At 36.4% G+C, this 22392-nt stretch overlaps 1 protein-coding gene and 1 pseudogene across 7 annotated transcripts in view; one reads left to right on the top strand and one right to left on the bottom strand.

Moving 5' to 3' along the window:
* LOC102897725 (suppression of tumorigenicity 18 protein) overlaps positions 1-22392 on the top strand; it is a 262470-nt gene that overhangs the window by 196865 nt on the left and 43213 nt on the right. For all 7 annotated transcript variants that reach the window (XM_025041161.1, XM_025041159.1, XM_025041162.1 and 4 more), the window contains 7 exons: positions 2883-3082; positions 9093-9884; positions 14470-14604; positions 16206-16296; positions 17361-17465; positions 19509-19702; positions 22054-22265. In XM_025041161.1, coding sequence (XP_024896929.1) covers positions 2883-3082; positions 9093-9884; positions 14470-14604; positions 16206-16296; positions 17361-17465; positions 19509-19702; positions 22054-22265 — 1729 coding nt within the window. The remainder of the gene's footprint in view (positions 1-2882; positions 3083-9092; positions 9885-14469; positions 14605-16205; positions 16297-17360; positions 17466-19508; positions 19703-22053; positions 22266-22392) is intronic.
* Positions 4171-4289, bottom strand: LOC112472760 (annotated as a pseudogene).

Below are 22392 nucleotides of genomic sequence, written 5' to 3'. Positions count from 1 at the left end.
GAGAGGTGGCTGGTTTATCCAGGTATTACTTTACCCAATTGTCAAATGCTTATGGAAATTACCCAAAATCATTGTTCTAATTTGGCAAATGTAGAAGAGAACATGAGCCTTGGGGCCTAGCAGACTGGGATTCAAATATCAACAGTACACATTGCTGGATATGCGATTTGGGGAATGCAATTTGTCTTTGTAAGTAAATTTGGATAATAAGGTTAACAAGACAAAGTTTATAAGGATCTTACAGGTAGTACATGTGCAGCCTTATTCATCACCCCAACCATCAAAGAAAGAAATGACATTTTTCTGACTGGCCAGTTTTTTTTTTTTTAAATTTTACTTCTTTAACCCCTTTTCACTCCATTTTCCTGGTCCCCCAACCCCCTTCCCCTCTGGCCTTCACCAGATTGTCTTCTATTTTTGTGAGTCCGTTTTTTATCAGTTTGTTCTTTTTGTTCCTTAGATTCTGCATATAAGTGAAATTATATGGTATTTATCTTTCTCTGACATTTCATTCAGCGTAATAACCTCTAGGTCCATCCACGTCATTGTAAATGGTAGTATTTCACGCTTTTAATGGCTGAGTAATATTCTATTGTATATATGAGCCATAACTTCTTTATCCAATTGTGTGTTGATGGGCGTTTAGGTTGCTTCTATATCTTGGCTATTGTAAATTGTGCTGCCATGAATATTGGGGTACATAGATCTTTACAAATTATTGTTTTAATTTTCTTTGGATAAATATCCAGAAGTACAATTGCTGGGTCAAAAGGTATATCTATTTTTAATTTTTTGAGAAACCTCCAAACTGTTTTCCATAGTGGCTGTACCAGTTTGCAATCCCACCAACAGTGTATGAGAGTTCTTTTTAATTCATATCCTCACCAACACTTGCTATTCTTTGATTTATTGATGATAACCATTCTGAGAGGTGTGAGGTGATATGTCATTGTGATTTTAATTTGCATTTCTCTAATGATTAGTGACCTTCTTTTTAATTACCCCCACCACCCCGGGTCTCATTGATCAGTGTTTCCTGGCAATGACTAATTTTCATCATAAACTTTCTCAGCCTCTTTCTCAATACAAATGTTATGCTTAAATTGCTTTTAGAATACACTTTCTTTCCCTGCCTTAATATCTGAATGACATTTGCCAGGAGCCTCATTTTATATAAATCCTTTTGGTATGAGATAATGGTTTAGTATTCTTGCATATTTTCTGAGCACCTTTGATGGAAATATACTTGATTCAGGAGACTTTAAAGTAGTTTAGAAAACTTCTTGAACTCTTTTCATATAATTAGGAAACTTATTCCCTTTTGATATGTTTCTTTTGCCCCTCTCCTTCCAAAGGTCAATCTCCTTGACAAAGAAGGCCAGTACAGGGATAGTTCTGCCTCTCTGTGCTCACCCTAATTACAGCATAACTGCACATCGTAGACTATTTTCCTGGACAAACCTGCAGATTCAGAGCATGTCAGTCTTCATTTGCTGCAGTCTTCTTATACAAGCATGTGTTTGCTCCTATGGTCATCTGATTATATGCTCTTTTGCTCCATCTTCTGTGCATGATCACTTTGACACTGGGCTCGTCAGAGAAATTTTACAAAAGCACATTAGTTTATTTAGGAACTACTATTCTCTTTCTCAGAATAACCTTCAATTCTCCAATTTTTAATCTTTTTTTTTTTTTGAGAGATTTCTAAACTTCTTGAATTATCTCTCCTCCCAAAATCATTATTTTCCCTAGAAGGAATAACACTTTTTTTCCTCTGAAGTCTTTTAATCTATTCTTCTGAATTCGAGAATTCACCTATGACTATAACCAAATAATTCCCATGAGTGGGCCCCCATCTTTGCATTGATGTTTCTAAGAGAACAAATTAAGGCCTGTGTCTATTTAATAATGTTACTGAATATTTGATCATTTTTTAGTGATGGAATAAGGAATATCTTATTACTCTCAGTCTAGGATCCTCTCTTCTGAACCTTTTCATCTAAAGCTCTTGCATTTTTTCCCTAGAGCATTTAATAAATAGCTCTCATAGATTCACTGTTAGCTAAACCCTCTGGTTCCTTGGATCTTGCCAAGACAATGTTTGTCTTAACTTCAATACATAGAGTGATCTACGTTAATTCTGAGTGAGCTGTATGTTGGACATCCATTTTGAAAGGGCCACCCTCAGAAGCATTTCCAAATAAAATCATATGAGGACAGGAGTAAGGATAAACTCTTGTTCATTTTTGTGAAATCCAATCTTATTTCTCCTCCTTTTGTGTGTTTGTTCTATGTGCCAAATGGGTAAGAATGAAAAAGCAGAATGCCACGTTATATCTTTTCACTTTTTTTGTGTGTGACTGTTATGAATGTTCATAACTTGTCCCCTCCCTTTATGCTCCTTTCTTTCAAGTCAGATCTCAGAATGTGACATCTCAAGTTTGTTGGGCAACTGTAGCAGAGATAAGCAGTTTGGGAAGAAAATAACTATTGAAAACCTTGTGATTAATTCATACTGGACACATTTTTCTTTTTTTTTGTATCTGGTGTATATTTTTCACATTAGCTCTTTCCTAGGATTAGCAAACCAGTGCAAATCTTGTTTCATTCTGCCCTGGGTATTTAGTATAGTGCCAAGCAAAGCACAGATTAACATATGCTTACTCAGGATTAAGGATGATTTTTTTAACTCTTTTGATAGGAAGTAAAATAGAATCCACAATCGTTTCAATGAATGGGCTTATTTTTTGTTAGTTCCAACAACAAACCCTAAACCTTCATCCCCAAGTTTCTACAGACTTTGGTCTATACTTCATAGTGTCAAATGGCAAATAGCAGTAACCTTATTTTATCATATTCTTAATTTGCTTCAATCACTGCAGTGCTGCGTATGATTGCTCACTGGTGAAGAAAAGGAGAGCTGAAGAGCAGGCTTTGGGTGTTCCAGTCAACAAGAGAAAATCCCTGTTAATGAAGCCCCGACACTACAGCCCAAACACGGGCTGCAATGAAGAACATGACGCTAGGGTCGAGGCAGAGGAGGATGGTGGTATCCTGGAAACCGGCAATCACCCTACCACAGGTAGCAAGGAGAAGCACCCCAAATGTTACCTACTCCCTGGCACCAAAACTCAGTCTTAACTTATGTAGAATATACGGTCTTTGTGGTTGTCAAAGCATATTCTAATTTGGAAGCAAAATCAAACATTTATTTCATTAGCATCCATTTATTGAGGGCCAATTTTTTTTTTCAATCAATAACTGTAGAATGTCTAAAGATGAGTACCAGAAGGTCCTTGCCCTAAGTCCATTTTCAAAACACAGGATCAGACCGTGCCTCTTTTTGAAGAAATTTAAAGATACTAAGCCTTAATTTTGAAGAGTACCTTCACTCCCTGGTAGGGTAGATGTTTAATGTCTGAAAGAACACTTCAAAATAAAAGGAAAATTTAAACTTTAAAATATTTATGATATGACATATATGAACAAAACATTTATTTTTGTTTTATAAACATATATATTATTTAGCTTCCCAAAATGTAACTGGTGATAACAATGTGGACCAATGCTGGTGGACTGTGACTATAATATTTTCAACATTTTTAAAATAAATATTTTAACAATGGACTGCAGAAGAGAACTGAAGTTGACAATCTAGAGTCTTCTTTAGGAGGAGAATGATACAATATAGAAAATTTATCACTGTGCTCATTATTTCTAAAATAAATAATTTTAATCTATAAGCACCCATTATGTTTCATGAATTCAATTCTTCACTCACTCATCAGATGCTATTTACATGCTAAGTGATATGTATTTACTATTTAAAAATTTTAAGATGTGTTTCTCCCCAGTTCATGGTCATTACTGTAGTCCCGGGTAGTCACGGTGCCTCCAGGAGTTGGAATAGCACTGACTACATTGACCATAAGGTAGAAATTGAAGGACATGCAAAATATCTCAAAAAAATCTATGAAATAAATAAATAAACGGAAACCTGACAATAGAAAATGAAATTAGGTACACATATGATCTATGTTCTATTAAATACAAGTTTTTTCTTTTTTTTTCTTTCTTTTTTTTTTTCTTTTTAGGTGAGGCAACCCTTAGTTGACCTCACAGATTGCAAGGACTTTGTCAGTTTACGATCTCTTATTTTTTTATTTTTTATGTCTACAGCATCTGGTCTTCCTAGGTGGTCTCCCATCCAAGTACTAACCAGGCCCGACCTTGCTTGGCTTCCGAGATCAGATGAGATCGGGCTTGTTCAGAGTAGCATGGCCATAGACCAAATACATGTTTTTATTCTGAATGTGACTTTATAAGGAATCAAAGTATACTAAATAAATTATTTGAAAAGAAGTATGCATTATACAAACCAAAGGCAAAAGAATTTTTAAATTACAAATATCTATTGTTCACAGAATTATAATAATAACAATAGGTATTAATAGAAAAGATGCAAAAGCATATCGACTAAGTAAGCACAAATCTAAGATCGGAATCATCAGATCTCCACTAATCTTGGCTTTCAAGTAGTTTGAAATTCTGTAGTTAAAACAAAGTTGTATTCTGATTTGACAGTGTTTAAATTTTATGACTTTTTTGTTTTCTTGAATTGGATTTTTTTTGTTGATTCATGAAAACTGCAGATTGAATCTAGAAAGTTCTTAAATCAGTGTGGTTAGACTTGAGATATAATTCATCTTGCTAAGATTAATTTGCCAAATATTTAAGAAAATGGGTATCTTTTATACCAATTCATTCTTGCAAGTGCCGTGAGTTCAAGGATTGTAACTTCCAACTGACTTCCTGCCTTCTATTGCAGTCATGTGATCATATAGATGCTTATATTAACCAAGAAAATATATTGTTAAAATGTGCTCAGTTAAACTTTCAATTATAAGTACTAGTGGACATCTATTTTTGGGTTCTCAAATGTTAATTATTTTTAGAACAAGAACCACTACTACTAATAATGAATATGTTGAAATTATAGCAGTAGTGGCCATTATTTTTAAATTCTTAATATATAAAATGATAAATTATATCACTTAATCCACTCAACAATGACATGAGATAGACATGATTGTGGTCACAATTTCGCAGATTAAATCATTGAGGACCAAAGAGATTTAATGCTTAAGGAAATGCAGCTTGTAACTGTTGAAAAGAATGTAATTAAGAAACAATTAAAGGACAAGAAAGATAATTATTTCCCAGCTAACCGTGCTCCATAATCTAATTCTCCCTGAGTTCTGACTACTTTCAGAAAGCAGACTGAGCAAAGTTTCTACAACGTTATATCACAAAGTCACATTTCCAGAAATGACAGTTCACAAATACTTCTATCTCTGGTTAAAAGAACAAAACTTTAAGTTGTTTCCAGTCTTTTGAGCAAATTACCCTCACTCTCTGAAAGGAAAGAGAGCTAAGTTAATGCCCAAATCCAGTGTTAGGGCTTTTTGTCTCCCATCTCATTTACTGTGAGTACCCCAATGTCTTTACCTGGCCAGGTATGTGCCCAATCGTGTCTTCAGCAGGCTGTTCAGATGACAGAGAGGGTATAATGCTCATCAATGCTAAGATCATGAGCTTGTATTGATTTAATGGCAAAACTACACCTTGTACCCTCAACTGGCTGTCTTTCAAAGAGCTGCAGATATGCATTAAGGGCGATGAACAAAACCAAGCAGATACTCCTCTTCACTGGGGCAAAGAGAAGCCAAGCTTGCAAAATACTACCAGGCAGCAAGACAAGTGTATGCTTTCCCAACGCAGACAAGGAAAAGAAAGGTCACCTTGAAATGAAATTAACCCAGTGTGGAGTCCCTATTTTGTAACCAGAAGCTCATGATTGAGGGAAATCTGTCAGTTACAGGAGTGCAAGGGGCTGAGATGATATTTTTAACACATACTATCTCTCAACAGATAGCAAATAAGAAAAAAGCCATTCCAATTTTAGAACTTTGAAAGACAAATTTACTTCCCTAAGGCTTTTCTTCCCAGCAACATTTACATATTAAAGAGACCTGGAAAACTAGCTTACCTATGAAAGTTACTTAGACAGTTACAGAAATGGAATAAAAATCTAATTATAATAAAATCTAGTTATACTAAAGGAGTCAAACCGAAAATGTGTTGTGATTTTCCAGGGGATTTTTAGCCAAAGAGATTTCTCTCCACGTTGTGCATTGTGGATCGACCCTCCAGTTTCCCAGGGCAGTTGGTGAGCTTTGCCATAGCATGTGTGGCATGGGCGGTCATCCAGGCTGAGCCTTCTTGGCACTGTGGACTGTATTCTTTCATAGGGCTTATTTTCACTAGTTATTCTAAATGAAAAACAGGCCCCACCTCATTTACATGGAGGGTCTCATGTACCTTTTCCCATTACTATCTTCTAAAATAGAATCTGGGGCGGGGGGAAACAGAGAGCCATCATTTACTGAAAACCTTTTATATGTCACCTGCCCTCCATGAGCTCCCGTATGACCTCTACAATGTGCCTTATTGTGCGGATGAGGAGGCCAAGATCAGAAAGGTTTAGGGACCTGTCAGAGTTCACGCAGAGACGAGAACCAAGACTAGAATCAAACTTAGGTCCCTCTGAAGGCTGTGATCATTTAGTTATTTCAGTGGCAAAAAACACAAAATAAGTCTAGGCCACCTGGGAAAATAAAAACACACTAGCATAGAGAAAAGTAGACAGCCCATTACAAAGCTAGGAGAAACAAATGCCTTGTCATAGATTGTGAGGTTCAAAAGCTCACTCAACTTTGTTTTTTATCTTATAATTACAGTGAAAGCCAGGGAGAGGTGGGTCCAAGGAAAGTTGGTTTGCAAGTTTGCAGACCATTCCTGGAAACCATCATGTGCGTTGCACATAGGCTCCTCTATCGGCAGGACTCCTCTTTTTCTGAAGAATAATTAATAAATATTTTCTTTTAGCATATAACAAACAGTTGAACCAAACAATTATGTAAACTGGAAATGACCCAAAATGCTAGCAGTTGGCAGCAGCACAGTGAAATGCATTGTCGTGCACATGTGCATTTTTGTCACTCCCGCCTCTCTGGTGATCTGCACTTAATAGGAATATTTTAAACTATGTAGCTTAGCAACAGAGGTAATTGTTGCTTTCTAGAGCTTTTGTTAGCACTCTAACACAGCCCAAATATGCATAATTAGGTATAATGTCTATAAATCATTATTGTACACATGTGGGTAGTTAAGTGGAGTGAGAGAATAGTTCAATGAATTGAGCATATTCACTGAAAATGCTTTTTATTTGTTTTCTGTAGTTCATAATACTTTAAAATTATCATAACCCTTTACACTTCTCTTAATCGCCAACCGTGATATTGAGAAAAACTTCATTTGCATTTTAGACTATGTTTAATATATTATTTAAACCTGGAGTTCCTCTGATATGAATTCAGGGGAGGATAAACCATCCTATGAAATATTATGTGCTTGTTTATCCAGCCTCTTTTCTAGGAAGTAAAATGTTAAATTTTTCAGTTTATGTTGAATAGATCCCAACAAAAGACTGCACCCTATAATCAGTGTTATTTAAAGGGTCTGGTGTTGTGACTAAATTCTTCCCTTCATCCAAAAATGCTTTTAGTTACTATGGCAATATTTACTTGATCCTGGCAGTCCAGTGTTGATTTAGGGAGATAATTACCAGAAAGGAAGATGATGGAGATGTATTTTTGAGTGTCCTTGTCAGAGACAATGTTTATAAAAAATTAAATGAGACAAAAAAAGGCACATTGTCTTCTGTACAGACACCCTCTCCTGCAGCCCTCATATGGGATAGCTGTGCTTTTCTTCCTTCCAAAGATGTTTATTAACATGGAATGCACTTCACTTGGCATCTTTACAGTCTTTAAGGGGCTTATTATTTAGTGTTTCTCATCCCCCACCCTCCCTTTTGAGACACAGAAATGATCCTGCTTCCTTTTTATTTATTATTAATTTTGTCTTAGTATTCACTAAGGGAAGCATTGCTGGGTTGCCTTGTGCATTTCTCAGCCTGATGTGTGGTGCAGGGTGCCATGCTCCCCAGACTACACTTCATGCTATGCCAGAGTTAGATCACCAGAGAATTTACATGCTTTTTTGGTGTGTTTCCACTGGAAGAATCTTGTCACCCCAACTGAGCCACTACCGAGAATGAAAGAGGGTGACAATAACAACTGCACTGGGACAATGGAGATCTAGTGGACTGTCCTAGGCAGACTGGCACTTGGGAGCCTGTTCTCAGTCATAGGGCTTCTTGACTGTCAAGATTCCAATTGGCCCTGTACCGAGAACTAGTTAACATTCAACATCCTCCAACCATCCCCATCTCTTGTCTCATTCCTTTTAACACAAATGCACACAATTACTAAACTAGAAAATATGTTACTATTTAAGACATTATTTGATCATGTTAATTTTCCCATTTTCTTGTATTTCTCTTGGCTTGGAATTCTTGTGTGACAATTATGAAAGTGTTCAGTAAGTGCTAAAAGCTTTAGAACTTTTTCTATGTAAATGTATTTTGTATTCTAGCTAACATTCCATAAAATCTGAAAATATATTTGAGAAACTGTGAAGGTAGAGAACATAAACCAAATAAATTTTGAAAATATATTGCCACATTAACAAAAATCTGATGAATATTTCCTTTATAATGTATAGTATCATGTATATTTTATTTCCTTCTGGGTGGCTAAGATTTACAAATATAAGAGGTACAGTAACAATAATTTTAACATTCAGCACTCTGTTACTGTTATTTATGTACTTCAGTACCCTAAAAATTCTAAGTTCTTTATCTACTAAAAATTCCAGTAGCTCATATCCTTAAAGGTAATTCTGAGAATATTGAGATCTAAGTTTTTTGTTTTGTTTTGTTTTGTTTAAGAGGATCTATATTTTTCTCCCCAAATGTTTTTAAAATGGATAGAGCCTACATATTCACATATGTCACATACATTTCCTTAAAATATTTTTGAAAATATTTCTTAAAATAATTTTAAATTATAAATAAACTTAAATAAATTTCTTCTTGTTTTTCAAATATTGGTTTTCTCTTTCCATAGAAGAAATCATGATGAAACCTATTGATGAGACTCTTCATTCAACTGCACAAGAAAACTCCAATGGGAAGGAAGACAGATATGGCTGTTACCAAGAACTTGTGGTCAAATCTTTAATGAACTTGGGGAAATTTGAAAAAAATGCATCTCTTCAGACCATAAATGAAAACTTAAATGACAGTGGCATCCAGTCTCTAAAAGCAGAGAGTGATGATGTAGATGAATGCTTTATGATTCATTCTGATGATGGAAAAGACAAAATCAATGACTCCCAGCTAAGGTTTTGCTCCTCCGATGACAATGAAAGTAACTCTGAAAGTGCAGAGAATGGTTGGGACAGTGGCTCCAACTTCTCAGAAGAAACCAAACCACATAGAGTTGCAAAGTATATTTTAGTGGATAGTAGAAAAGACCTATTAGAAGTTCCCGAAATAAAAACTGAGGATGACAAATTTATCCCTTGTGAAAACAAATGTGATTCTGAACCAGAAAGGAGAGACCCACAGAATGCTCACATAGAACCACTGGATGGCAAAACCCAGCCCTCATTCTCTGAGATTGAGGAAGATGATAACCAGTGCTTGGCAGCAATGACAGAAGAGTCTGTTGACCTGGAGAAAGCCAAGGGGAACTTAAGTTTGCTGGAGCAGGCAATTGCTCTGCAGGCTGAACGAGGTTGTGTTTTTCATAACAACTACAAGGAGTTGGACAGGTTTCTACTGGAGCACTTAGCAGGGGAAAGGAGGCAAACCAAAGTTATTGACATGAGTGGAAGACAAATCTTTAACAATAAACGTAAGACATGTTTTTGCATTTATTTTAGAAATAAAATTTCTTAAAAGTTAGGAAAAAATTAGTAAGATTTAATAACTTCTTTCAGATAGCTTTTTGACAACTTAACACAATTTAAAAATCAACTTATATTATAAAATAAACAATCTCTAATTTTTCCTACTCTCCAGATTGTTCTCAGATCGAGCTTACAGTTTTGCAGTATTTTCACACATGATAAAAGGATTATTTCCTCGATTTCCTTTAACTTGACTGCTTTTTAAAAATATATAGTATTTTTTAAGAAGTACTTTATTGGACATGTTAGAAGTACACTAGTACTTATAGAATTTTATATCATTGTATTAATTAAATCAATTCCAGAAATTTATTTTTCCTTTCTCATCCTCTTTCTGGGATCATCTGACTGCCTATGAGCTTCAAAATAATGTCAAACTACTTGCAAGTCAAGCAGGATGATCTGATCCTTCTTAGGATAAAACTGGATGTTAATGCTTTTATAAGCCCATGCTTTTTACCCAGGCCCCACAAATATCTGGGCTAAACATGAATGACAGAGTAAATGTGCTTGGAGGAGACCTTAAAATTTTCCTCAGACTTTAGGAAAATTGTATCCCCTCTCTCATAAAGATAATCTCCTCAGCCCTCCCAAACCTTGCACCTGGTGGGTCTGGTGATGATTTCTAAGGTTAAATGCGGTTTCTCGAGTGTTGGTGCTTAAGTGTCTAGAAGGCTTGTTTAAGGTGATTATTTCCAGGATTCTATTGGGCTCACTGCTCCAGAACTTGACTATTTTTTAAGCAAGTTTCTCAGGTGACTCTTGGATACCCTAAAGTCTGAGAACCACAGAATTAGGGGAGTATCTTAGAGAAAATTAAGGTTATGGCCCCAAAGTGCTTATAAGGAGAATGTGTTAGCATGGTTTAAATGTTCTGATTGGTGGTATTTATGTAGAAATGAATGATATATTTTGTCATTTTAAGTATATTTTATTACTCACCTGCAATCTCGTCAAATAATTGTCTTGCAGCTCAGAGCTTAGAAAACGAAAAATAAAATAATGTCATGTAGTGAGGAATAAGGTAATGCTATGTACACATACTGTCAAGGTTGGGATAGAGACAGAATATCAACACTGTATGTAGCTCTGTGCACACTAATATACAACGGTTGAATTTACCTGTGTGTGTGTGTGTGTGTGTGTGTGTGTGTGTGTGTTTTAACAAACTACAAAATCAGAAAAGAAGATTAAATTTACTTCAAATTCTCCCAACTCATAATTTCCAAAATACTTGGTTTCATTCATTCTAAGATACATATTTTCCCATTTCAACATCTCTGAAATCAGAAGGGGCATAATTTAATTTTCAATAGATTTTTCTTCTTACTAGCACACAAAATGATGTTTCATCTTATTATTGATGATATCTTCCTGCCAGTGAAACCCAGTATTTGGAGAAAGTTTAATTATTTGTTCTATAGCTTAAAATACTTGACAATCTTTTAGTCATTTTTGTAGAACTTTTAAAACTTTTGATTTCAAAGTTAACAAGGCAATAGAATCTGAGCTTGTAGATACTTCATGTTAGAGACTTATTAAATTACTAATGAGGCTGCATGAATCAGTAGTCCTCCCTTGGGGTGTTAAAAGCCTGTGCAAGGAGATCCAGACCAGACTAGTATAAAAAGATGCAATAAATAAATAAATATTTTTAAAAGTAGAAGTTATAAGCTTAGCCTAGAGGATGCCTGCAGAGTCCAAATTAAGCATTCACTGTCCTGTTCCTTGTTCCAGATGTGGGAGCCAGTGGCAAAAGAGGTGCTTTTTTTCTGTCATGCATTCCATGCTTATAAGTTAACACTTGTCCCAAATGATAGCAATGCTCTCCAAAATACCATCCTGATTTTCCATACACCTTGGCATGTGACTCTACTGTTAAGGAGAGAACACTAGAATTTTAAAATATTGTTTTAGTCAAGACTTCTGATAAGTCAGCAACTCTAAAAACAGTTTGGCTATCCTGTTACTACTAAGCATTTAGTGAGACTTTAGGTCACAATATAAGTAGAGTCACCATATGATTTATTGTACAGCCTAGGACACTTGGAGTACAGGGGAATGATATGAACAGTTGCACAAGTGTATCAGGCATAAATAGGACAGTCCCAGACAAACCAGGATATAAAGTCACCAGGGTATAAGGTCACCTTCATTATGCAGCATTCTACAAAGAAAATCAAAGAGGAGGAGCCAGGCCTCAAAGTCAAGGGAGCTCTGGCTTCTTATCGTGCAAACAGGTTCTGCCCTACAGAGCATTTAATCAGAATTTTTGTTTCACCCACAGAGGAGAGGCTTGCAGACAAAGGTGCATGATGAACTGTCAGTGGACCACACCTGGTCAGGTGCCAGTCCTGCCTTATCTCTCACACCTTCTCTGGCTTCCTGTAGACAAATACTGTGGCAAGGAGAGGAAACACTCGAGTCCAAACCTTTCAATGTGTTTTAGAAATGTGGCCTCACCTGGATGAGATCCAAGAGAGGAAAGGCACCAAAATACACATTGCTTCTCCTTTTTTCGAATTCTCATATTTCACTATCAGCAAACTTCAAAGATTTTGACTAATGGTCTACACGTATTACATCCCAAATCAACTTGAAATTTGACAACATTGTTGGATTAAACAAAAAAATATATAGATAAAATCATAGACCATGTCAAAAGTTTTAACATGTCCCTTTGTCTCTTACAGAATACAGAGTACATTCTTGACATCATGGCATTTAAATCCTGTCTCTCATTAAACAAAAATGCCTGCTACTCAAGGCATCCCTGTCTTGGCTGTTCCTTTCTCACAACTTAGAGCTTTCTTTCCTCTCTGCTCTCCACCCCGTCACTATCCCCAACCCCCTGTGCTCCATAGATAACTTGAAGGATCCTTGGCCCCTCCCCTTTTGCTGAAGCCATGCCTTTATATAATTGCATTACATACAACCTGCTGTGCCCATCTGCCTAGGACCGTTTATGATCCAACAACTGGAGTGGCATGCTATTGCACAGAGACACGCCTGTTCATCGCAATATTCGGCCCTGGAGACGGCTGCTGCATCCTGCGGCATTGCCCTGCTCTCGGTGCCACGCTTGGAGCAGGAGCATATGTGCCCTCTGCATCCTCCGGGCAGGACTCTGCCCGGGATTCCATTGTCAGCAGCTTTCTGGCGGCAGGATCACACAGATTATTTATTTTCACTCTCAGCATCAAGTGTATTCATGCTTCTTGATACTTCACATTCTGAGAAGCCTGCAGCTGCCTGCGTTCCACACTGGTCCTTTCCCTGATGCCCCCATGCCAGTTCTGCTTCCGGTTCCTCTAAATGCTGGGGATGCTGAGTGGCAGGCTTGTCCCAATGACTGGTATTATCATTCTATGCATGAGTGAGGAGGGGCAGTTTTTAGCTATAAGAATGCATTTCTGTTTTCAGTTCATCTACCATCTCAAGCACGGGTATGAAATTTTCTAAGGAAGGCCTCTTCTGTGTTAGCTCTAACCTCCATAGTATTCATGTTAGTCCATGTTTATTTTATATATTTATATAAGCCTTATATAAATATATAAAATAAATATATTTATTTATTTATAAACCCTCAGCAAATTAAAACCCGAGCTTGTTTTCAGCCCTTCCCTCTAGGCTGCCATCCTATGCCGCAAAGGCGTTACCAGGTGTCCCTAGCTCCCACCTGTGGCCCCCACCCTAACCTCGGGTCTTTGGCGGCGCTCCACTCTCCAGACCACTCGAGGTGGACTCCACTCTCTGTACTTCCCCTCTAAGTCTCCTGCGAGAGTGTTTCCTTGTCAAATCTTCCTATTGCTTCTGTTTTTAGTTTCTGCAGAGTAAAATCAGCAGCTTCTCCCTAGTCACTGCATACTGATCCAAAATGGCAACCCATTGGCATTTTGGAACTTTGGGCCCCTTAAGCCCTGCTGATGGGTTGGGCATGGCACGAGATGGGATTCTTGACTCCCTGTCCTAACTCTCATCAGAGCAGGTCCCACACATGTCCAGGAGCAGCCCCTGAGACCTGAACCCTAGGGCCACATGCTTTTGGGGACCCACAGTGACAAGGTCAGAGAGGTATTTCTCAGATATGGTGGCTTCTTTGTTTTGTAATTGTGACTTGGCTTTTACCAGACTTCTTCAATAGTTTAGGTTAAAAAGTTTTTTTTTTTTTTTTCTTCTTTCCCACTTTTTTTTTTCTTTTCAGGAACGCGTGCATCCTATCATGAAGAATTGATTTTTCATAATGAGGCTCCAACTATATTCTGCAATATGACAACTTAAAACCATCTCTGTGTTTTAACACTCCCTTGCCCCGTGTCAAGCCTTTGCTTAGGAAACCGAGAAAATTGAAAACATTTTTTTTATGTTTCCACAGGTCTTAGTTGAGGGTCTTATTCAAGGCAATGTGAGAAGAATGTGTATGACGATAAAACTGAATGAAGTGAGAATGTCACCCTGCAAGGCCACTCTATTGAAAGGGAAGGGAAAGAAGAATAACCAAATGAATCTCTCAATTTAATTTCTCTGTAGATTCACCAAGGCCTGAAAAGAGGGAGACCAAGTGCCCCATCCCTGGGTGTGACGGCACGGGACATGTGACAGGACTCTACCCCCACCACCGCAGCCTTTCAGGGTGCCCCCACAAGGTGCGGGTTCCCTTGGAAAGTGAGTACTGCTTAGCCCTGAAAGAAGCAGGTGTTTTGTTATAAATGCCACAGCATCACAATGTTATTTTCTTATCTGATTTGGAAGTAAGGATGGAAACATAAAGTTCGTCTAGCCTGGTTTAAAATATCGTATACTAATAGAAAACATGAGATACAGTCAGGCCAATAGATCAGGAGATGACTGACATTGAGAAGATAATTTGTTACTCACAGGTCCAAGAGGAGGGGACAGGCCACACCAGGCAGGGTCACATGGGACATCACCGGTCAGTCATGGGGGTGGGGGGGGATTGTGAACAAGAGCCTTTACTGTGGCTTCCATGAGAAAGAGCAGAGTAAGCAGGCTTAAGATCAGCTAGCTTGAATTCTTTCAGTGGGCTCTGGGATTTGAGGGCTGTCTGTAGTTTTCTGGTTCCTGACCCTGGACAATTAGGGCAGGTAGAGCATTTTATGATGTGTGAGAGCCCATGAAGGAGGTAGTTGGGTGAGGGCTCAGAACTGGTTGGTTTGCATTTGAAAAGTGTTTACTACCTCTAGGAATTAGGTAGTTCTGGGAGGGGCAGTCTGTCCATGGTTAGCAAGGCTCCAGACGCCAAAGCATCAGCACACAGAAAATAAAAGACATGGCTAATACACTGTGACTGCACAGTCCTTTCTCACTTGGAGGCATGCTTCCTTAAGCCCACAAGCAGTGTTAGCCTAAGTGCATCATCTAATATGGGAAGTGCATCACATCACCAATGTCCTCCCAGGCCATTCTGCACTTAGGGACAGTGATATCAGGTATGTTGCCCCAGGACATCCTACAGCTATGGGCCCTGAGCAAGAGCAAATGTGAGTTGGTCTCCTCACCCACAGCCCCACTGTGAGCTAGGAAACTGAAGGAAAAAGAAAGGGCTGCCTCCTAAGTTTTGAAGTATCTGTGATAAGTCCTCTACTTTTTGAACCTGTTTGTGAAACACCTCTTGGGTCATACAAACCACAATGAAAGAATGCCTTGATATCACCCTTCTCAAAAGCACTGTTTTTTTAAAGCACTGAATCTAACCAGCTCAGCACTGTCCCACTGAATTAGCGGTGCCCCAAACTATTGATCAGATTGTTCACTCATCCATGCTCTTTCACCAGTAATTGAACGGCAGTGGGGGTGGGGAGTAGGGAAGAAGGACAAAGAATCAAAATAGTATCTTTTAGGAAATAAAAAAGACTATATTCAGAACTTCACACTATTGGGAAAAGATAGAAAGAACTACTACTTGACAAATAATGGTTTTGAGTCACTCCAAGAAAAAGCACATAAATGTAAAAGTAGAGCTATGAGCTTTTCAGTTTAAGTTAAATACAAGTAGAATATTCTCATTAAGTCTAGTGTTAACCATAACATGAAGTTTAGAAAAACTAAAACTTAAACAAGCTTGCTGAATTAATTTTTGAATTTCTTACATGTTCATTTATTTTAACCTGAATATCTATGGGGATGGAGCATGGTGGATTATCTAACTAAATTCATTTGAATGTAAAGTTGAGAAATCAGTGTATTAGTGTGTTATGTATTTATGGTATATTGTTTTTTCTTTTTATGTGATATTTTGTGCTTAGTTCTTGCCATGCACGAAAACGTGCTCAAGTGTCCCACCCCAGGATGCACAGGAAGAGGGCATGTGAACAGCAACCGCAACACCCACAGGAGGTAATTGTGATGAGTTGCTAATCTTTTACATTACAAAAAGAAGTGAGAGGAATATTCCATCAAGAAAATAAAGAACTAACAATGTGTTATCAAAATCACTGGATTAGTATTAAATACCTTACCACCTGAAGGAGATAAAAAGTATTCTCGATTTTGGCAAATAAAAAAAAAATGACTTCATTAGTTATTTTCCTAGACATTTTCATTTAGCAGCCAGTTATGCTAACAGAGAATGTTATATTTGAAGACTAGGGCTATGCATTCACATAGTCATACAAGTTACACAGGTTCTCTTTTGCTCTGGATCTTCACCTTAGCTGTTTTGACAATGAAAAGAGTTGCTTAAGGGTTATCTTCAAGCCTATCCAATAAGCATTAAACAGGTACCAAAAAGGGCTTCAATATACTGTGGTTGTGACTATAAACCAGGATGAAGGTAAACATTATTTCGTTTCTTTGAGATCCACCTCATTGAGATCACAACTAACTTAAAACACATGTGTATTTATACACAAATGTATTGTGTATATGTAAATATTTTAGTGAAAATAAATGCTTTTTATCTTATGTGTGTTTTACATTATGTATAGATGATATGGTCTTGAGATACTATTTAATTCATAAGCATATTGTCAGATGCCTTCATATTCTATCCTTTAAACTATGATATCAAACTAAGTCCCTAACATTTTGCTAAAGATCCTAATATAAATCATGGAATATCATGCTATATTTATAGTTGTACATGTTGCAATTGGAATAAGCACATTCCACCTAAAATATTATGAAGTTTCAGAATAATTTAGTTATTACTCCCTTATGTAATATTTCGATTTTAAAAATGAGGTTGTTATCTATCACCACTGAGATGGGGTTGAGGGACAGATGTTGATACTTATAGTCTACAAAACCTTTAGGATCTTTTAGTAGGAGAATGGTACTAAGTGGACTATTGATATGACTTAACATTTCATGCATACCAAGTATGCTATGAGGTACACGCTGAAACAAATTACATTATCTTTTAAACTCAAATCCTCTTACCTTTTTTTTTTTTTTAACAGTCTCTCTGGTTGTCCAATTGCTGCAGCTGAAAAATTGGCAATGTCCCAGGACAAAAATCAGCTCGATTCTCCTCAAACTGGGCAGGGTCTTGACCAGGTTCACAGGTATGACCTTCCCTTGATGTCACTGATACTCTATTTGTGCCATGCTCCTACACAATGGCTCTGTCACCCCTCATGTGCCAGTTCACTATGGCCTAACCTTTGTTCTCAGCTACCAATATCCACTTGAGAGGCTGGTCCAGTTGATCAAACTATCACTTACAGAAACATCTTAGACTCTCCAGACGTTTCACTTGAAATTAATCTGTATGCAAAGGTAACATAATGTGGCTAAGTCTAAAAGAAATAAAGTTTATGATAACATTATTAATCAAAATTCTCTGTCACTAAATGAAACCCATCTCACTAGTCAGAAAAGCTTATCTTTATGATTGACTTAAGCTTTCTGTCCAGGGAAAATGCCATCATAAATCACCTACGCTTACTTAAATTATGTGATGTTATATATTTATTCTTCTGTTCCACATATACAGAGTTTCTTTTAACCAAAAATTAATTCCGTGAGTTGATAACTATTAATAAGTTATCTCTTATTGGTCCTAGGTGTTTCACAATATATAGTAGTTTGGAAGAACTTACTTATACCTAAATAATAAACTATGTATGATGCCACTTAATGTATGTGAAGTTATGCATTTATTAATATAAAAATCATATATGTGAGAAAAGTGATTTAGCATTAAAACCGATAAGCAGATCTTCATTGTTGTTCCTGAGACACTGAAATGCAAAATAGTGAGAATATTTTTGATATATGACTTCCCTTAATATGTGCATCTATAGATTTAATTAAAAGAGTCAAAATTGTCACTCAGATTACATGAATGAAGAACATATGTCAAGCAAAGAACATGAATTACTGAATAACTAGAAATTAAAAATCTTATAATGAGATTCTTAGTATTCCTATAGTCTCTCATTTCTCCCTAAGTAGGTTATTTATTAAATATAAAAATAACATTAAGTTTCATTTTGCTCATTTCTTAAAAAATAAATATTGTTTTAGAATAGAACATTTAGGTAATATTAAGGGTATTCACCAAGTTATATATACACTAAGAAGATCAATTAATCAAATATTTTTATGTTTCAGCTGAAATTTTTTTATCAAATCCAAGAAAACTTTCCAAAACTGATATTCTGATGAATTGGGCATGCTTTGTTAGAAAGCATATTAATATGTGTGTGTATACATATATGCGCATATATATATCTTGTGCCATGAGACCACAAGCACAAAAACATTTGTGTTCTCCTTGGCTGGAATTGGTACTACACAAATATGATGCCCTTGTTTAATCCAAATACAATAATTCTGAAGGAATATTTAATTCATATTTAGCTTCAATTGGGATGATTTTGTTGAAAAATGTAATGACTATTATAGTCCAGTGATTTAGATTCACACTGAGATAATAGCAATTTAATAGATAAAATACTGAAGTACTATTTTTGAATACTATTTAAAATAGCAAAAACATTCAGACTGAATTTGGTGAGAAAGGTGAAAAGCCTAAAAAGAAACTCACAAGTGAGGAATCAAATTTCTGGTGCTTACGTTGCTCTTTTTGGTTGTTAGGCAACTTCCTGTCAGTTATGCTGAATGCAGCAGTGCTCAGCATTGCTTCTTCTAAACAGAATATAATGACTTTTCCACTCTAGTTACAATTATGACTTTTCACTGCAAATCTGATCAACAATCCTAACAAGCAGAAAGCACACACCTTGTCAGTGCCCTAAAAATAGTTATATGGCACTTTTCTCTAAGGAGATCAAAGTGCTAACATGCATCAAATACTTGCTCCTTGTGGCATTTACATAAGATGAATAGAAGATTGCCCATCTCTTTTTTACTCAGACCCACAATATGAAGCCTCCCCTTCGCCACCCAGAACCCAAAGCGCCTCCTCCCTATCTCTTACTCCTGGTGCAGAGCACTCTGCTCTGCCGTGCTGTGACCACAGCTCCTTTCCAAAGCGCAGTTTCCCTATGGATACCTACAGGCATGACACATCTGATCTACTTTAAATTCTGATGCTAATACACTCACCCATAGTTTTATCATATTTCTTTTCAACACTTCAGGACAAGCTTGGTAAAACAAATTGAATTTAATTTCCGATCACAAACCATCACCTCTCCCAGAGCCTCAGCGTCAAAAGAACAAGAGAAATTTGGAAAAGTACCATTTGATTATGCCAGCTTCGATGCCCAAGTTTTTGGTAAACGCCCCCTCGTACAAACAGGTCAAGGACAAAAACCACCGCCATTTCCTGAATGTAAGCTTTGAATTCTAATACTTATTTCAAAAAGAAAAATGCATATTGTATATGTATGTGTTGGGGGGGTACTCAAATATGCTACTTATTGCTGCGAGGAGAGAAAATATATTGTACCGTGAAATAAAATAAAGAAAACAATGATAAATTGATCAATGTTACTGATTTTACATGAAGTTACACTGAACATGGTGACCAGTTAATGGATTAATTATTTTACAAGTATGGTGCCATTGTTGAATCTAAATACAGTAATTCTAAAGAAATATATTTAATCCACATTTGGCTGGGATTGGGATTAATGTACTGAAAACTGTAATAGCTATTATAATAATTTTGATTTATATTGAAATTATGAAAATTTAATAGGCAAAATATTGAAATACTACTTAAAAGATTACTTAAATCAACAAAAACATTTTTGTTGAATGTAGGAGAAAAAGTGAAAAGTCTAAGAAGAAACTTAATTTAGGAATCAAGATTATACTAGATTTTTTTTTGAAAAAATGTGTGGCTGTGAAAATGTTTATCCACAGATTTAAGAATCGATGTAGAAACATTTAAAATGTGTTAACACTCTGATGTTAACACATTCATATAGAAGATGTTTCCATAACTCAAAGATTGTATAACATATAAAACTTGGTATTTTCACTAACACATTTCTTTAAGAGGCCTTAAATATTTTAATGACAAGGAGAGAAAGTGAACCTTGGAAAAAATCCCAGGAATGATTTCTGCATTATGATAACTTAATCATAAGAGAACAAGCAAAATAATTCCCCACTTTGCATTCTCCAGAGACCATGAATTTTATACAACATTCTACAATTACACAGAATTCCTTTAGCTCACACCTGGTTACCTAGACTGAGTGCTCTTAGGAACACAGAATATGTGTTTCATTCTGTGATGTTGATCACCTCTTTCAAAGAACTAGAATGCAGTAAAAAACCCAGCAGTAGATAAAAAAGGAATTTGCCCATAAACGAGAATTTGCCCATTATATTCCAAAAGATATTTTATCTATTGTTGCCAAAAATAGGTCCTAGCCTATCTAAATAACCACTGAAAACCTGTTAGATTCCGAGAAAAAAGAATACATACACACATACACACAGTATGTTTTATATCTCCTCTCTCTACCTGTCTATCATTTATCTATCATCTATCTGTCTATCTATCTATCTATCTATCTATCTATCTATCTATCTATCTATCTATCTATCTAAGCTAATCTTTCTATCTATATAATTTTATGTATAATTTTATACAGGTTTATTACATATACACAAAATATACACATATACATATATGTTTAATTCAGGTGAGGTTAGTTAATAAGAACAATCTATGTTCTCATATAATATGGATATTAGTCTAAAAATGCAAAACATTCAGTGAAATTTTCATATTTTTATAATTATAGGAATAACATCTGGCAATGTTTTTAAAGTTTGTTTTATAAAAAATAATGATCAAATATTTAAAATAAATGATATTTACAGCTAAATAAACAACTAAATGCTTTTATATGATCCCATGTTAAATCTTAGGCGTTTCACCAATAACCTTGAGTGATGTTTACAAACACCCAGAGTGAAGAGAAATATGTTTAATTCTCTCTCTCTCAGCAATACCTTGGTGTCCACAACAGACGCACAAAACAGAAACTCAGCCTTGATAACTAAATTGCCTTTCTGCTCACCTTGAGAACATTTTCTCTATCCCCTACTCACCACGTGCTCTACCTGAATATGCAAAATGCCAGCTCATTAAAGACTGTGCCATCTATTTAGTTTCATCTAGTTGGATGAAGAACAACTACTGGTTTAAGTACAAAACAAATCTGTGTATCAATAAAAATGCAGTTCATGTTTAAATATAACTTGTTATTGTAAAAATAAGTATCGAAAGGATATATTTTTTTTCTCTGCTGGAATTACTGGTCCTCATGCATACATAGTTTGTAAATATACAAGCCTGAAGCCCCTATAGTCCCTGATGTGTTTTCGTTAGTGTGGTTTTTAATATACAGTTTTTGCCACAAATGCTGCCAGTGCACCTGCCCCATAACATTAGTTATGGAGTTTTTGTTATAAGAAGTATAAATACAAAAAAAAAAAAAATTAAGAGACTAGGCATTCTTTCCCAGCAATCACATCATTTGATCTGTGAACTTCTATGAAAACCAGTCTGAATAACCTTCATTTAACATACCAATGGATAATGGATGATGTTTTAATTTAGTCTTCACATATTTTAATGTAAGAAGTTATATCTTTAAAACAAATCAATTTAATGACTAAAACCACGTACTTGCAATTGCTAATCAAATCTCTTTTCAACAGCGAAGCATTTTTCAAATCCAGGGAAATTTCCTAATCGACTGCCTAGTGCAGGCGCCCACACACAGAGCCCTTGCCGTGCCAGCTCTTATAGCTATGGTCAATGTAGTGAAGACACCCACATAGCAGCAGCTGCTGCCATCCTGAACCTTTCCACCCGCTGCAGGGAAGCTGCAGACATCCTCTCCAACAAACCACAGAGCCTGCATGCCAAGGTAGGCCAGTCCAAGAGCCTGGAGGGTGGGCCAGCGACCGAACCGTGAGAATAAACTGCCTTTCATGTTCCTAACCACATTCACTGCCACGCGCTCCCTGGCCCTACAGCTCAGCCCCTCCTCGTCT

Source organism: Pteropus alecto, unplaced genomic scaffold (genome assembly GCF_000325575.1).
Source record: "Pteropus alecto unplaced genomic scaffold, ASM32557v1 scaffold87, whole genome shotgun sequence".
Classification (NCBI taxonomy): Eukaryota; Metazoa; Chordata; class Mammalia; order Chiroptera; family Pteropodidae; genus Pteropus; species Pteropus alecto.
The sequence above is the reverse complement of the archived record's forward strand: the minus strand, read 5'-3'. Positions and strand labels throughout refer to the sequence as shown.